The sequence below is a fragment of the Gopherus evgoodei genome, chromosome 2 (assembly GCF_007399415.2).
Source record: "Gopherus evgoodei ecotype Sinaloan lineage chromosome 2, rGopEvg1_v1.p, whole genome shotgun sequence".
Classification (NCBI taxonomy): domain Eukaryota; kingdom Metazoa; phylum Chordata; order Testudines; family Testudinidae; genus Gopherus; species Gopherus evgoodei.
This window is the reverse complement of record NC_044323.1, coordinates 152,906,382-152,924,251: the sequence shown is the minus strand read 5'-3', so window position 1 is coordinate 152,924,251 and position 17,870 is coordinate 152,906,382. Positions and strand designations below refer to the sequence as shown.

Below are 17,870 nucleotides of genomic sequence, written 5' to 3'. Positions count from 1 at the left end.
TCTCCAGACCTCATACTCCCCAACGTGTACTTCAGGAGGTGAAGGCCGCTTTACTGCCTGCTTCTCAGGCTAACCTCGACCGGGTCCTGCGAGAAGGCATGCCCCGCCCACCCTCCACCCCAGGCCCCGTGGACATTTTTATCGGGCCCCTGCCCCTTGGATCCAATCGGCCCCCTCACCCTTTCACTGCCAGCTAGCTGCACGATCTGCAGCTGGTTGTGTTCCAGACCACGCCACGGAAACATCTGTACATGCTTGTGCTCCACACCCTTCACTACCTCACCCTCGCGTCCCACCCCGATAGCAAATGGTGGGACCTTCTGCCACCTCTTGAGAGTGAGAAGCCCCGGTGGGGATGTCAGTTGGTGGCTCCTTCACGGGGCCGTGAGCACGGGCGTGTGCTTGGCGTGGTTCACCCCTGTCCCTAGCACCTGCCCTTTCTGTGGCGAGAAGGAGACCTTGGCGCACATTTATTTGGAGTGTGCCAGGTTGCAGCCCCTGTTCCGGCTCCTCTTGAATATTTTCTTGCGTTTTTGGTTGCACTTTTCCCCTCACCTTTTTATCTACACGCTCCCCATCCATGACCCCACGAAGTCGTGGGATCTCCTTGTCAACCTCCTCTTGGCCCTGGCCAAACTAGCCATCTACAAAACAAGGGAGAGGAGGTTGGCCGAAGGGATTTCCTGCGACTGTGGGGCCTATTTCTGCTCCTCCGTCCGTTCACGCATCCGGGCAGAGTTTCTGTGGGCGGCGTCCCCTGGCTCCCTTGATGCCTTCGAGGAGCAGTGGGCATTATCCAGGGTTCTCTACTTTGTGTCCCCATCAGGTTCCCTTCGTTTAGCCCTGTGACCTCACTTCCAATCCTGTTTTTTCATTAGTTGTCCCACGGAATTAGTTGGTGTCACAGACCTGTGGATCCTCCCCTTAGGCTGGGGGGAGGTCCTTTAGAAGTGGGTGGGCTTTGCCTGCCCACCTCCTGGATACCAATAGGACCAGACTCCTGTACTCCACTGGTTTGGGTCTGTCACCGTACTTTTTGTATATTTCATTTGATAGCCTGAAGTGTGTGTTCTGAGCCCAACTGTGGCGGATGTTGGGGCAACACTGAGTCAGAATTGGGGATATGTATGGAGCTCAATGAGACAGTCTCTTATCAGCCTGCACAGCACTAGGTGGTAGGAGCAGAACCACGCCTTGTATGTGGATACAGACATTTCCGTGGTGTGGTGCCTGATGTTATGGTAATATGCTGCACTTTACTTACCGCCTGCTCACTGCACCCCAGATACACGCTTCTAAAATGCATTGCCCTTGAACAGTGAGTTGTAACAGGAAACAGACCATGCCTGCTTTGATTGCATTGTGCTCATGGCCTGGCTGTTCCTCCTAGTCAAGGCAACTTCTCTCTGCCCCTGCCTCAGGGGGCTCCCAGTATGTGCACTGACGTTTGGCCATGAAATGATTGCTCTACATTACCATGTGTTTGACAAGCTGTTTCTTAACTGATAGGACTGGAAGGTGGTGAATTTGCTTTTCCTTTTTTATACTGCAATGGATCTCTTTACACAGAGGTGAAGCACAGTGCTTCAGGAATGCTAGGCGAGCCTTTCAAAGTGAACAAAGTCTCCTAGTCCCCCTGCAAATAATGATGCTTTGCACTGAAGTATTGGTATGAATTGGTTAATGCACATCACTGACCTCTGCTAGATGGAATCAGAACTGTAAGGATGTGTGTCAGAGACCCCACACTGCTCACAGCTAAATGCCTATTTAGCTCCTGTGGAGGATCTTGGAGCTGGAGGCTCTAGGGTCTGACTCAGCTGCACTCCATGAATGAGTGAGCAGGATCAAGACAGCTGTGAAATCCTAAATGGCGACCGATTCCCTTTCCACGTGGTGCTGTCCATGTGACGCTCCCGCTAATAGTTGATATTGACCCCATTTTGCAGAAGGAAGGAGTGAGACACCGAACGGTGAAGTGACTTTCCCCAGGCCACATGTTGAGTCAGGGGCTGAATCAGGTAGAGAACCCAGTGGTGGATTCCTGTCCCTGCCAAAATCAATGGGAGTTTTTGTTATTGATTTAAATGGGGACAGGATTTCATGTCTAGGTCCCTGCTCTAAATATTGGCTAATGCTGCTCGCTTGTAATCATAACCAGCCCGCCCTCAGAGTAATTCACGTTCCCCTGCAGCAGAGTGTATTGCTCCAAAGTCTGCTCAGGAGTAGGAGTTCCATCGGCCATCCACCTCACACCCACCAGGACAGTGTTTTGGCTTTCACTGCTGTATGTCCCCTGCTCCCTCACTCCCCGACCCCCCGACTTCACAGGCAGTGCAGCAGACAGTGCTTTAATTGTAACGAAAGAGGTGCCAGAGGTTAAGCAATTTTTTTACATTCATACCTGATGCAGCAAGCCAGAGGTGCCGGGGCTATGAATTGCCAAGCCTAGGGGTGCTGGGCTCAGCCCTGGCAAACATTAAGCGCTGGGAACAGGCCTTAGTGTGCTGCAGAGTGCACAAGGTCTGGGTGAGTAGGGCCAGCTTCAACAGTGCCCTGCACCTAGTGCATTTGTCTGCACTAGTGCAAAGTGTGTGCAAACACTGCTGTTCTGATCTGGCACCATCTTAACCCCATTTTGCATGTATGTCTAGGATGATTCAAGGTGCCAAGCAACTGCAAACCGACCCTTGTGTCTTTAGAAAAAATGCAGTTTTCCAGGCCAGGCACAGCTATTACCTAAATATTTGCCCAGCCAAGCTGACCTGCCTATGAGCTAGTTGGTAGAACTGCAGCAGGTCACCAGAGCAGCCAGTCTGCTCTAAGTCTAACATTTCCCGAAACTGAATGCTGGGCTATACCCCTCCACCACAAGGCAAAGCTCAGTCTTTTTGAGCTCATCAACTGAACAGAAAGGACACCCACTTCCTCAAATGCAAAGAAAACAAACCCAGAAGCTGTGCTATTTATCAGTGCTTTTCAGTGAAGCCAGGGGCTGGTGGATGAAATGCAGCCGTAACTTCAGCTTCTGTGAATTAAAGTGTGACTGAGGTATTACCAAAGGGGGACCTGCAAAAGCGCCAACCAAGAGGCTTATGGTGCATCTGGAAAGCAAAAGAGAAAGCTTTGCAAGAAAGCTAGAAAAGTACTTTTATGGGGTTGCTTACAACCGAGCCCAGGAGGAAGTGCATTGGCAAATCAACCTTAAGCGAGGCTTCATTTTTCAAGCGAGCTCTGGAGGGAATCAAAACAGGGCCCGGGATTAGAAGAAGTGTCACAGTACAGAGACGCTTGGAAAAATAGCCACATTTAAAAAGCAAAATAAAACCTTGGTTCAAAATGTCTCTCAAGCTGCCACGGAATTGGGATTTCAATCTGAAACTGGATGCTGCAAAAATAGGTAACGTTATTTTTTTACACCCTTAAATTCCTGCCTGAATCAGGGGCCTGTCTGGCCAATGGGTCTGATGAAGTGACTTCAGCCTGTATGCCCCCAGTGGGCCAAGTCCTCAGCTGGAGTATATCAGTGTAGCTCTGTGGGTGTTAATTCACGCTGCTTTATATCAGCTGGGGATCTGGAGGGCTTTAGGGCAAAGCAACGTACATGAGATCTGAGACATTTGAGCGTGTTTCTCAGTCATCTTTGCTTGGATTCAGAGGGGTTGGCAACAGTGTTGTGCTTTCATTCTCTGAAGCCTGGTGCTTTCTAGACTGCTGACCAAATGAAGGCTAATGATGATGGCCCACTAGTGTGATCTGGTTATTACAGGACTGAGAATGAGGAAACCTGACCTCTGACACTGACTCAATTGATGCGTGACCTTGGCACTTAGGCCAGAATTTTCAGACGGGCTCAGCATCCACATTCAATCCTAAGCACTCAAAAATCTGTCCCTGAGCTCTTTTGAAAATCTAGCTCTGTATTTCTCTGTGGCTTGGTTCCCCAGCTGTAAAATGGGGTTAACAGTATTTGAATCCTTGGTTATCCCAAGAGAAGGGAGTCAACCATTTTAGCAAGTGGGCCATTTAGCAGGTATATTTTACTCTGTTCTAGATGTGTGGGTTACATACTTCTCCTAACTGATGAACCACATCCCAAGCTGCGGAGACTTCCCAGCTGAAATCCCAGACGAGCCCCCACTTGTAACACTGACACACCCCAGTTGTCAGTGGGCGGAATTGAACCTGGGACCTCTAGAGCTTAGTGCATGAGCTAAAAAGCCACCTGGCTGTTAGCTAAGTCTGTAGAGCAGACTCATTTTCTCTCTCTTTCTCGCTAAGTGGTCTCAGGCCATTAGATGGGATGGAACACCACACCCAGGTGGTGTGTGGGTTACATGTTCAGATCAGTTCGGCCTGTTAAAGCACAAAGGTTGCTACAAATTCAGTATCAGATTCTGATTTGGATACAGCTGCTCAGATCTCACACTGATGGACACAATATACATACCCAGACAAACAGGTAGCTAGATACATTGCATCTCTTCTGGGTAAAGACTGGGTTGTTTGGATTCAGGGGTTTGGTTCAGACCCTTCCCTATATTGCTGGAAAGCTCATTTCTTCTTGATTTGCAGTAAGACTGTTTGATCATTGAGTTTGATGTCATGATATTGTAGACATCCTTTATACACCCAGACCTGAAAAGAAATTAGAGTGATACACTAGATGTTCTTCTCACTGATTACAAATCTCAATCATCTATTGGAAAACAGACCTGGCTAGCGGGGACCAAATAGCATTGTCTCCTTCAGAGATGCTCTGCATTGTGGAAGGTGGGTTGAGGATGCATACAGAACTGTACCCCCTCAGCTGCCTGTGCAAACCAGAGTCAGAATGAAAGTAAGAGAAGAAAAAGGGTCCTACGCCCAGAGGAAACAGTGACTCTGTGTTGGGTTTGTTGACCCACTTGCCTGTGTTACCAGCCCCCGCTGATGAATGATCAAAGAGTTCCCTCATACAGAGAGGCCTATGCAATGCGCCACCCTTATTAGGTAATCTCCTGTTTTAAGGGACCTCCCCAAATCTGACATCTGGTAAGCGCAGTTCGGCTCCACCTTTATTAGAAGGCCACCGCCATTAAGGAACCAGTTTTTTCCGGTCCCATTGAGAGTTTGTGCTAAGGGACTCACCTGTCATTGGCTCTGAAGATGATAGGTCAGGGCTGGCACAAGGCTGAGACATTTAAAGGGGGCAGTGGCTCTTTATGGGGGTCACCAGGGTTGTAGCTAGTGCTGTGAATGAATTCACATGGCTCTGCTGGCTAAAATGAGTGCCCCCAGCCCCACTAGGGGCTTCAGAATATAGGACATAGGACTGGAAGGGACCTTCTGAGTCACTGAGTCCACTCTCCTGCTATGGCAGACAACTGCATCCTATAATCCAGCTCACAAACTTATCATGCTAAAACTAGCTGCTTGCCCCCACTGCTCCTGTTTGAAGGTGTGGAGCCTGGGTCTTCTGAAAGAGAGTTATTAGCTATTGTTTGTCTCCCAGCACCTTGGCACCTCAGGTGTGGCCCTAGACACCACTGCACTAGGTGCTGTACAAACCCAGAGCAAAAGAAATCAATTGTTGTTGGCATTTGCCAGGGATAAAAGTCTGCCTCAAGTCTGCTTTGCCCTAACCTGGCAGTCCCAAAGAGAGGCAGCAGTTTGAGGACATTGCATGATGGAACAGGTTTTTGGAGACCCTGCTGATCTAGCCTGTTGACAGTCCCTGTTTAGTTTCCCTATGATCGCTCCTTATGTTTCTATTTACCTGCTCTGCTCAGTATTACACAGCAGCTCTGGCTGAGTCACTGTGGCATTTAGTTCACATGATCTAGCGGTCTGAGCATAAGACTCAGATGCCTCTTACTCCTGAGGGCCATTTGCAGCTCTGACACTGACTCCATTTGTAAGCCTGGGTTCAGTCACTTTCCCTTTCAGGGCCTCAGCTTCCCCATCTACAAAATGGAGCAAGTGATAAACTTTTGTTTCCTGAGATGGAGTGAGGGGAGATGTCATGTAGGGTGCTTTGAACATTCAAACATCATGGGCAATGGGTGTGCAGAAGACCACTTGGTAAGTGCACAAGTGTGGTACAGGCTCCCTGCAAAGAGGTGAATTCCACACAACAGTTGTTACATCAGACCCTTGATTTCCCCTGAGCTGAAGGATGATCTGGTCTCTACTGTGCTGGGCTGGAATCTGAAGGCTGCTCCATCCTGCTCCACCTGGGTCTCTTACACACTAGGTGGTCTGTCTTCGCTGTACAGTTAACTTGGGCTCTTACCTGTGTGTTGCCTCTGAGCCCCTCCTTTCACACAAAAAAACCTCACCTGAGTTTAGCAGTGCTAGCTGGTCTGACTGGGGGTATAGGCTAGATCCTGGGGGCCTTATTCATTTGGGCTGGAAGCTGCCACTTTGCGATGAGGATGCAGGCTAATCCAGTGAAGTGCTCATAGTCTCCTAGTGCCTTCCCACAATTCCCCTGTTGTGCCCAGAAGGACAGACAAGTTCTCCCACAATTCACTGGGAAAGAACCACCATGCGGCTCAGCTCACTGCAGCCCAAAGACTCCTGGGAGCCGGCCCCCAACATCCTTAGTGACATTCATGGAGGAGCACAACAGCGGGAAAGATGCCATGAGTCAGCCAGGGCTTTGCAGTGCAGCTGGGCTAGGCTAACCTGAGGCCGGTCAGCTAGGTTAATGCTGCAGTGCAGGCCTACTCTCCTTGCTTGAGAGGTGTGTAACATACTTGCTGTGTGCATTTGGAGCAACAGGAAATGACTTCATAACTTGCAGATGTTACTCTGCTCACAATACGAGCAGAGAGAGGGATGGGAACAGAAGGCCTTGTGAAACTGGCTTCCAGCACTTAGCTGCTGCTAGTGCCACTCCATTCCTGTTCTCCAATGTTATTCTCTCTGCACCTTGCACCTCCCATCTCAGTCGATGGCTGTACTCGCCTTCAGGAGCCAAACTGCCTCTTCTCTGGTGGAAACTAGGGGCCGATATTTACAGCAGGGCCGTTGCAACGCTCAGAGACTGGGCTCAAATCCTGCACTTTCTTAGTCAGGACAAAAGCCTGTTGACTTCAGTGGGATCAGGATTTGGTTCTATATCTGGTTGCCACCTACCTCCAAAATATAAAGCATTAGTCACGAAAAAACAAAAGCAGAGGGGCAAGAAATGTGGGAGAAGCTCCTATGATACTGGAGTGCAAAGTCACACCCCACAGGAGACACCCTCTTGGAGAGTGAAGCTCCCTGCCCCAGCTGCCTCTGCCCGTGTGACTCCACCTCCCCGTCCATGTGACCTTGTGACTATGCGTGTGAGGGCATGCCGGCCAGGTGCAGCAGGGGCATGTTTCAAAATGGTGTTGTCCAATACTGGATTACACCATGTTCCAGTTTTGTCTTCGTATCGGTTGGGGGACAAACCTAAGAAAAGCAGGACCGTCTGGTTTAAAAAAAATCTTATGGACGACTTGCCCAGGGATGTACTGGTAGCAAAAAGAAGTGGTTAAACTACCCAAAACCGAACTCCATATTTCCCCAACGAGACGTGGGTAAACTCCACTTACCCACATTACTCTCGACTGCCCTATTGGTCCTGCCTACATCCTAATTTCAGCTCACGTCTCTCTTAGCTTCAAGCAGGGATGTGATTGTTGTCACTCTCTATAGCTAATGGAGAGAGATGGATTTTTTTCTTCTAAGCCTTAGGAGGGAAACACCTAGACTCCAGGAACCACAGACTGAAACCCCAGCAGGTTTCGTTTAGCCTATACTCAGCCCTTTACCTTGGGTTACAAATATATAAAAAGTTATTATAAAGAGAACAATGCTCAGTTGTTCTCCATTTCCACAAAGGAGTCATCACCTTATTTTGCAGCATGGGTGAGTTAGGTTAGATATTAGGAAAAACTTTCTAATCACAAGGATAGTTAAACACTGGAATAGCTAATCAAGGGAGGTTGTGGCATCCCCGTCATTAAAGGTTTTTAAGAACAGGTTAGACAGACACCTGCAGGGGTGGTTTAAGTTCACTTGGTCCTGCCTTGGTATAGGGGAATGGCTTAGATGATGTCTACATTCCTATTATTCTATGAAACTGTATGAAATTCAAGTCTCCTGATGGTTTTGACACCAACACTATTTTAGGCTAGGCATTAACAAATGAACAGAATTATAACTAGAACTGGTTGAAAAAAACCCCAAAAAAACCACACAAAAAACCCCAAACTGTTTTTGCCAAGAATTTCAATTAAAGTTTTGCATGGTACCAAGTATCAGGGGGTAGCCATGTTAGTCAGTATCCACAAAAACAATGAGGAGTCTGGTGGCACCTTAAATACTAAGTATCTAACACTGGACTCCTCCTTATTTTAATTAAAGCTTTGTCTGTTTTTATTGAAATGGCTTGAGTTTTTGTTGAAAATCCTAAATCTGAAACATTTTGGGTTTTCAGGTTATTTTTTTCAATGTCAAGGAAAATGGATGTTTTCAACAGTAGTACCAGGAACTTTTGTTGATTGACAGATGATAGATATTCTTACTAAACCAGCCCAAAACTGATTGGGCATTGTTTCATTCTATGGTCTTGCCTACACAGAAAAGTTGAACTGCAATTACCATGCTGTTAGAGTGCTTTTTTATGGGACAGATGGCAGCTTTTCATTTTATGCACCTCCCAAGGAACCCCTAAAACCCATGCTGGGGATGGATGTAGCCCTGACTTGGGTGGAAGAGTGCCACCTACTGACTCAGCAACATTACTTTTCAAGTGGTTCAGTCATGCAGCTTAAAACAGTATAAATGAGCTTAAAACAGTATAGCTTATCTTGTACAGGAAGGGGAACAATCTATACTACCACGATGCAGCAGCTGAATGCTGGCATAACAGCATCTACACTATAGTAGTAAAAACTCACACCCATAATCACCATATTTTAGGGTTGCCAACACTGTATTTCAAAAATAAGGGACTGTTTTCTTAGCAGCCCTGCCACACCCCTCCTCCCAATAGGGTGACCAGATGTCCCAATTTTATAGGGACAGTCCCAATTTTTGGGTCTTTTTCTTATACAGGCTCCTATTACCCCCAACCCCGTCCTGATTTTTCACATTTGCTGTCTGGTCTCCCTACCTCTTAATATTATCAGTAAATAATTTATCATCATCATTATAAGTGGTACTCACCTACATTCCCCAGGGGTATTTCTTGCTGCTTTTTGCAGCACTCAGCAACTTGTTGTACAGAGATGAAAAAATAAGGGACGTGCCTTGTAACAAGGGGCTGTTGGCAACCCTACTATATTGATACCAAGCATATATCAAATTTGCAACAGTACAAAAATCTGGCCACTTCCCGGTCAGCTTCTTCAACAGCCAGCAGAGGGCGCTCTGTAGTTGTGTTTCCACTTTCATGGGGCGGGAGGCATTGTGGCAGCCTCTGTGTTCTGTACAGAGCAGGACTTTAAACGGGCACATGTAATAAGGAGCTGTGTGGCCAGCTTGTGGGTTTGTCACCGAAGGCAAGTTATTTAGGGGGAACGATATGCAGCCATTGCTTATGAATGCGCAGCAGCATCTCTGGCCAGGAAGTTGGTGCTGAATGCAAAGGAGAAGCCTGGCTCACTAAAACCACGCAGGTGGAATTTTAGGCAGCCAAGAGGCAACACCCCAAAATTGAATAGGATCAGAGCAGCGGGTTTAACACCCCGCTTTGTGCAGAGCTTCCTTTACTTTTTACTGGAACCAAGGCAGCTCAGTTACCTGCAGAGTAACCCTGCAATCACTCTGCTGGGCCAGTAGGCTTCGTCCTCAGTCAGGAGGAAGAACGCCACCATGGCTTGCAGCACATCTCCCAGGCACGTGTAAGAGGGCGGAGGGCTGAGTGAAGAGGCAGCACTGAACAGGCAGGGTGCATGTGGACATGGCCCATCGTTTCCTAGCTGGAGGTGCAGCCAGGGTGTTTAGAGGGAAACAGTCAAAATCAGAAGCATTTAACAAAAGAAAGCCGCTCAGAATGTGCCAAACTCACAGTTATCAGCTTCCTGTTCCGCAACAGCGGCCAAAAGAGGGCTGAGCTGAACCGTTACCAGCCCACCCGCTGGGACCATCCAGAGAAGCAGAGGCAAAGGTGCCCCAGGCACTGGCAATACAAAGCACAGGAACGGAAATGGGTTGAAGGTGAAAGCTTTAAACAGGTTTTGTTCGCAAACCTGAGGGGGCCTTTCTGCACACGGAGGCCCGAGCTTGTGAAAGCGGGAACCCACAGAGCTGTGGTTTCTGGCCTGAAACCTGCTAAGGGAGTCAGTCTTATGCATGGCTCTGCCTATAGAGTGAAGTATCAGAGGGGTAGCCGTGTTAGCCTGGATCTGTAAAAGCAGCAAAGAATCCTGTGGCACCTTATAGACTAACAGACGTTTTGGAGCATGAGCTTTCGTGGGTGAATACCCACTTCCTCAGATGCATGTAATGGAAATTTCCAGGAGCAGGTATATAGAGTGAATTACAGAAGACTCTCCATTGTGTTAAGTCCCCTACTAGCATAGAGGGGCCTTAAAGGGGGCAAAAACAGTCCCAAGAAATACTCCCAGCCAGGGAGCTCCTGACACCAGCTGTGCTCCCAGATCCCAGGGTTGGGGGAATGTCACAGGTTGGCGGATGGTGTGGGGTGATCAGGCTGGGCTGTGGTCGGAGTATGCTGCATTCCAGATACTCTTTTGCTTCCTACAGCCCACTAGGGGGAACTGGAGTGTAAGTGAGAGTAGCCCTGACGCTGGCCCCAAATTGCCCCAGAATACAGGAACACACAACTTAAATCCTTGACCTGAGAGCAGGGACAGTCCAACTGAGCATCAGTGCCAGGCCCTGGACAGAGCTTTGGGGTCAGGGATGATTGGCCCTGCCTCCTTAAGAAGTGCAAATGTGTTTTCACAGCCGGGTTGAGACACACTCTTCTGAGCTGCCTGCAGGTTTGTGTCCACCTTGCTGCTTCCCCCACAGCACAGCCACATGCAACTCACACTCCATCCTACCTGCTACCCAGATTGTTTGTAATCACTGCAAGCTAGGAAAGCTAGTCCATAATGCCTCAGCATGGGACAGAAGGCTTGCAGGGTAGACACAGAGAGCTGTGCCTGTAGCATACAAAGCACTGCTTTCCCCTACAGCACAGCTATTTGGGCGGCAGCAGCAGGACCAGACAATCCACACCCACAGGCAAACTACTATGTCACAGTCCAGGCCACTGGTATGGACACATGTCCTGTTATAGTTACAATAGAGTAGAGGAATTGGGTGGTATCCCTTTAAATAGTTTGGGAGCCCTCTACTTTGGGGCCTGTCTGTAGGGTGACCAGATGTCCTGATTTTATAGGGACAGTCCTGATATTTGGGGCTTTTTCTTATATAGGTGCCAATTACCCCCCACCTCCTGTCCAGATTTTTCACACTTTCTATCTGGTCACCTTATCTCAGTGTCTTTATTACAGAAGCCACCAGAACCTAACAGAGCTGCAGTGGCTGTGTATATCTGTATGCCTTTTATGTTTATATGGAGCCAGTAAACAGTTATTTGGGACCCACATTAGCTGTGTGGCTTCATCATCTTAGTGCTGTGTAGAGACCAAGGCACAATAGTTACTAACCAGGTACTCAGCATGTTGTAAGTGGGTGTGAAGCTGGTTTGCAGCCAAGTCAATGCTGCTGACTGGCTACCAGTTCAGAGAATTTGTAGCATAGACAGGGCCTAAAGTTTCCTTGGTTTATGTGTTAAAAAAAAAAAAAAAGAGACCAAAAACAAAGCAATCAAACACACACAAAAAAATGAGGAGTCCTTGTGGCATCTTAGAGACTAACACATTTATTTGGGCATAAGCTTTTGCATACTACAGTAGCTCCAGCCAAGATCAAAACCCCAGCGGGCTAGAGGCAGCACATACACATAGTGAGACACACTCCCTACCATAAAGGGCATACAGTCTAAATGGACAAGAGGAAAATGACTAACATAACATCACAGCAAGTCAGTGGTAGCTCCAGGATTAGAACCCACTTCTGCTGTGCTCCCAGTCCAGTATCCAAGTCACTAGACAACACTGTCTCCCCATGGTGTGAGTCTTGATTGATTTACCCTTATTACAGCTCCGCATGGTTACTTCAGCTACCGCATTCCATTCTGCATCAGACATCAGAAGTGGATAGGGGCTTATACTGCAAAATTCAGAGACCGGTCTGGATTTTCAGCACCTCTAAAAGCCAAACAAGTTTGGAGCTTGGTGCATGCTACAGCAAGGGAGCAGCTACAAAACCAGGTCCTAAATTCAGGATTCCAACCCCCTTCCCCTCCAGATGCGCTGGTATCATATTTATCTTCATTGGCCTACCAGTAATCATGGTACTTAAACTACTCCTTAAAACCTTAACAAAGAATAGTGGATTAGAGATGGGATCAAAGCAAAACTCTAGCTCCAAGCATGGCCTATTTCCCTAGGCTTTGTTAGCTTAGCGAGGTTGGAGAGGCTTGTAAATATGCTGAGAAAACAGACTAATGCAGCTTCCTTTCTATGCGCACTAGAATATATATTCCACTGTGGCTAACACATCCCTCCCTGGAGGCGGTGGCGTCTTACAGCTGAACACAGCACTGGCCTTCACTTTGACAGCCTGCTGACAGTATCTATCCTGTTTCAGAGAGAATGGTTCTAAGGCAAGTTACTCACTGACTTTATGGTAGAGCTGGTGGAGGAAAACAGCTGTTCCCCAGGCCCTGAACTTATTTGCAAATATGTAAACACTGGGGAAGGCATTGGAATGGGATAGGTTTTAGTGCCATATTCCTAGGAAGCGTAAAAAGCACAGAAATTTTCCTACGCTGAGACTTCCAGGTCCTCTGGGGAGTATATAATCTTATGCTGCCCACAACCAGAAGAAGAGGCATTCTGTCTGGGTCTTCATTACAGGTGGACGCAAAGCAAAACCTGGCTCCATACACACTATACTTTGGGAAGTTTAGATCACAGCTGGCCCCTCTCTCTGTAAGGGCTAAACCAAATTCCTCAATCTGACCTCCAGAAAAATTTGCATTTGTATCTTCCTAACTGCAGGGTGTAACCTCTCCAGAGTCCCTGACCAGGGCTTTGGACCAACCAAAGAATAGGTTTATCCCACCACTCCACTCAGAGAATCCAGCCCAGATTTCACACTGAGGACTGTGGATGCTGGGACAGGATTTGGGGAGTGCAAGAGGGATACCCATGAGGTGCAATAAAGCTCCTAGCTGTACACCTCATGACTGAGTCTCACGGAATGAGTGCCTGGTCACCTGGAACGCACCACAGGGCAGCAAGAGCCTGTTCTGGCTAAGGAAGAAACCTCAGTTTGGGATTTACCAAATTAAACATGGGCATTGATGAAGATTCCTCAGTGAAGTGCTCTAGCAACAGTGTTATTTGCATCCAATGCAGTGTTGCATCAGATGAAGTGGGCTGTAGCCCACCAAAGCTTATACTCAAGTAAATTTGTTAGTCTCTAAGGTGCCCCAAGTACTCCTCGTTCTTTTTGTGCATACAGACTAATATGGCTGCTATTCTGAAACCAAACAAAAACACAAAAGCAAGATGCGTAGGGCCCAGGCAGCCAGATTCACCCTGGCGGGGTTCAAGTCAGCATGCTAACAATAGCAGTGTGGATGCTGCGGCTCGGGTGGAGCTGGGGTCTTAGACCCACATGACTCCCTTTGAGCTGCGGCTGGAGTTTCAATGGCCATGATGCTATTATTAGCATGTTAGCTCACTTCCGGCTAACACAAGTCTGCAGGGGTGGCAGGTTTGTATAATTTTTGGTGGTGCCCAGAATGGGTCCAAGTTCCACCCTCCCCATGAGGGGGGTTAGGGGTGTGGGAGCGGCTCAGGGCTGGGGCAGAGTGTTGGGATGCATGGGGGGGGGTGAGGGCTCTGGCTGGGGATGAGGGATTTTGGGTGTGAGAGGGACTATGGGCTAGGGCAGAGGGTTGGGATGTGGGGGAGGGTAGGGATCTGGCTGGGGGGGCAGGCTCTGCTGTGGGGCTAGGAATGAGGAGTTTGGGGTGCAGGCAGGCTGCCCCGAGGCTGGGGTCAGAGGAGGAGGATTCGCCCCAGCCATCTCCCCACCAGCAACAGCGAGCTCCAGGGGACAGGCCTCCCTCACCCCTTTGGCACCCCTCCCCCCGCACCACTGTCACTGCACATGCTCCTAGGGCCCCCTCACCTCCCCTGTGGTGAGTGACAGGGGGAGGGGGCTGCCATCACATGTGCGCCTCCTCTCTCAGCCTGCCGCTGGTGCCCTTCCCTTTCGTAGCCAGCAGTGGCCGTGTGGGAGCATGGCAGGCGGGGATGCTCTGTGGGAGGTGCATGGGGGCAGCAGGCGGGGCTGGGGAAGAGAACCAGCCCCCGAACATTGGGGGAACCTGGCCCCTGTGCCCTGAATATTGCTGGAGCCCGGCACCAGGGGCCCATATAACTCACCACCCCTACAAGCCTGGACATGAGCTGGGAGCCTTGTGGTGTAGACTTACCCCTACAGTCTAACCTCATCCTACTGCAGACTGCAGCAGGGTTTAGCTTGCAAGAGCCATGCATAAAGTCCATCTGACTGCTTCCTCCATGCCCAAAATAAAGGCAGCTCTGCCCCTGTGTTGAACTTTGTACAAACAGCCTGACCTTGGTGAGTCAGGTGACTCTGAAAACCTACAGTGAGTATGGTTGGGTATGGGAGAACCTAGAGCTGCTAATACCACCAGCAATAGTAATACAGCAACCTGGGCCTAAGGGCCAGATATTCAAAAATGCTTAACATACCGGGCACTGCTGAGCATGTTTGAAAATCTGGGCCTTACTCAGCTGCCTAAATGGGACCAAGCTCCATCCCTGTACATTCAATAAAAGTTGGTAGCCTACTAGGGACAGATCTTTAACAGTGAGAAAACATTGTCCTGGCAATGTTGAGCCCAGGAAGTTATCTACTGACTATCATTAAAGGCTTTACTGTAATAATTAGACCTGGACAAAAATTTTCAGACCAAACTTTTCCCCCCCACAGTAAAATGCAGATTCAGGCCTTAATCTGAACTGAACTGCAGGGTGTAAAATCCATGAATAACCTGGAACATTTTGAACTGACATTTTGGGAATTTGTGTCAAATTGCATCAGTCAGAAAAAAAACACACAAACAAAAAGAAACTCAGAAAAAAAAATGGAAATGGTTCATTTCTGACATTTTCCACATAAAAATTTGGCTTTTTCAAATCTAAATGACTTTTGACTTAGAAACGTCTTAGGTCCATCCAAAACAATTTTTTTCCTTCTGATTATTTGGTTCCATCAGTGAACTGAAAATTCAGGCAGCCATTCTCACTGCTCTAGTGATAATGATGCTTTGCTGTTTTATAGCACTTTTCGCCTGAGGCTCTCCAAGCATTTAACAAATAGTGGAGTAAATCCTAAATGCTGGACTAGCATAACTAGAGACTTGTCTACATGATGGGGTAAGGTGCTGTATGGGGGTGCACATTTTGAAGTGCACTAATGTTGTGCAGTGTTGCCCATTAATTGGTCAGTGTAGATCCTGCTGGTGCACACTAAAGGTGCCTTAGTGTGCTTTTCAGAAAGCACTATGTTAAAGCACACCAGCAGAGTCTACCTGTCTATAACGCTGTTAGGACTCACCACTGTGGCGCCTCCTGCTGGTTGCTCCAGGAATGAGCTCAGTCCAGCTCTGGAGCGTCCTCTGCGGCTGGTGTCTTGCCCGCTGTCTGCTCTACTCCACTGTTTTGGACTTTAATTGCTCCCCCGCTTGGCAATGCCCTCTTCAGGACATTGCCCTTTGGCAGTGCCCACTATTTTTTTCTCACCCCCCTTCTGGGGGGTCACAGCAGTCTTTTGGCTTGCACCCGCCACAGGGGCCAACCACAACCCAAAGTCTAGCCCCTCACTTTCAGGGCAAGTTGCAGTTTGTATTGGCCATGCGCCTCCATGGCCATGTGCGGTGCAAGGTGGGGGGACCCAGGCCCACTCGCTACTCTGGGTCCCGACCCAAGGACCCTCTAGCAGCAGCCTCTCTCTGCCCTCCTCTCCCCTTGTCTGCCTATCATCCCTGGGCCACTTCCCCTTGGCTCTTGCACCTTTTTGGCCCTTTCTGGCAGGGGCCTGTATCCTAGCAGGTAACAGGCCAGAGCTCACCCTCCATTCCCCTGAGCCTGTCCAGCACTGCTCTCTCTCAGGTACCATCCGTGGGAGCCAGTCCTCTTCCCTGGCTTGGCAGGGAGAAACTCCCCTCTGCTCTGTTGGGCAGCGCCTTATATCTGGGCTGCCCAGGCAGCTGCCTCCTGTTTGGCTCCTAACAAGCCTGGCCCTAATTAGCTGCAAGTTTCCACAGCCTCCCTGGCTGCTTCTGCCCCATCCCCTGCTAGCATGGGCCACCTGCACCACTACACTTGCCCAGTGTGCAACATGTCAGTGTGCTTCAGAAATCAGACCTCAGGGAGCGCATTACCCCCATGTGGACAGGCCTTCAGAGGATAGTTCCATTAGTTAGCTACTCCTCACAACCACCTTGCATGGTAGGGTAAATCTAAAATCCCCATTTTACAGATGGGGAATGTGAGGTACACAGAGGTTAAATAACTTGTCCCAGTGAAAAGCAGGGCTGAGAAGAGAAGCCAGGAGTCCAGGCTCTCAGTGTATTAACATGTGGCGTGGGAAGCTCAAGCCGGCATTCAGTTCACATAACAGTGCTCTGTGCAGGTCTTTGTTTTGCTCTGCAATGGGAGTGGACATCTTAGCGGCTCACACCCAAGTAGGGTGACCTGACAGCAAATGTGAAAAATTGGGACGGAGGTAGGAAGAGTAATAGGAACTTATACAAGAAAGAGACCCCAAAATCGGGACTGTCCTATAAAATCGGGACATCTGGTCACCCTACACTCAAGTGATGCTATAGCACCTGGAAGAGCAATTGAAGGCCTTGTCTCTGCCAAGCTACTGGTATAGCTGTACTGGTGTCAGACTGCACTCGTGAAAATTGTGTGAACACACGGGGTTTGCACTCCTGGCCAAAAACCTATGCATTCATTTCGATCCATCCCAGCATGGCAATGCCTGTTAGGAGATGGTAGATTAGTAGATTGTACAGAGCGAGGAGCTACTGCTGCTGTTACCACTGGGGTATCTCTGTTGTTGCTGCTGCATTAGCTACCTTTGCCTCTGAAATAAGGCACACAATGACTATCTAGAGAAATGGGAAGGATTGTAAAGAGGTCATTAGTCAAGGAGGCCATGCTCATGGTCCAATAATGGGCTTACTCTGCAACAAGGAAAATTAAAGTTTAATATTAAAGAGGAGTCATAGAATATCAGGGTTGGAAGGGACCTCAGGAGGTCATCTAGTCCAACCCCCTGCTCAAAGCGGGACCAACTCCAACTAAATCATCCCAGCCAGGGCTTTGTCAAGCCGGACCTTAAAAACCTCTAAGGAAGTAGATTCCACCACCTCCCTAGGTAACCCATTCCAGTGCTTCACCACCCTCCTAGTGAAAAAGTTTTTCTCAATATCCAACCTAACCCTCCCTCACTGCAACTTGAGACCATTACTCCTTGTTCTGTTATCTGGTACCACTGAGCTTCCTAACTATTAGAGAATGGACCAATCTGCTGAGGGAAGTATGAGGAATCACCATTACTGGAGATGACAGCTACAGTACCACACATGGGCTTGGGATACAATGATGAAAATGATGGGCCTGATTCTTCAGTGCCTGCTGCCTTGTGTAGTCCTTTGTGCCTGTGCAAAGTAAGCATAGCGTTTATTAAAATTTGCAGTACAGTGGGGTCTAGAGACC

General features: G+C 48.6%; 1 protein-coding gene across 1 annotated transcript in view; it reads left to right on the top strand.

Annotated features, from left to right (window-relative positions):
• Nucleotides 1-2,920: 2,920 nt before the first annotated feature.
• Nucleotides 2,921-17,870, top strand: part of ARHGAP25 (Rho GTPase activating protein 25) — a 44,836-nt gene continuing 29,886 nt past the window's right edge. Inside the window, exon 1 of the mRNA XM_030551982.1 lies at nucleotides 2,921-3,400. Within this exon, the coding sequence (XP_030407842.1) occupies nucleotides 3,340-3,400 (61 nt within the window). The 5' untranslated portion in view covers nucleotides 2,921-3,339. The remainder of the gene's footprint in view (nucleotides 3,401-17,870) is intronic.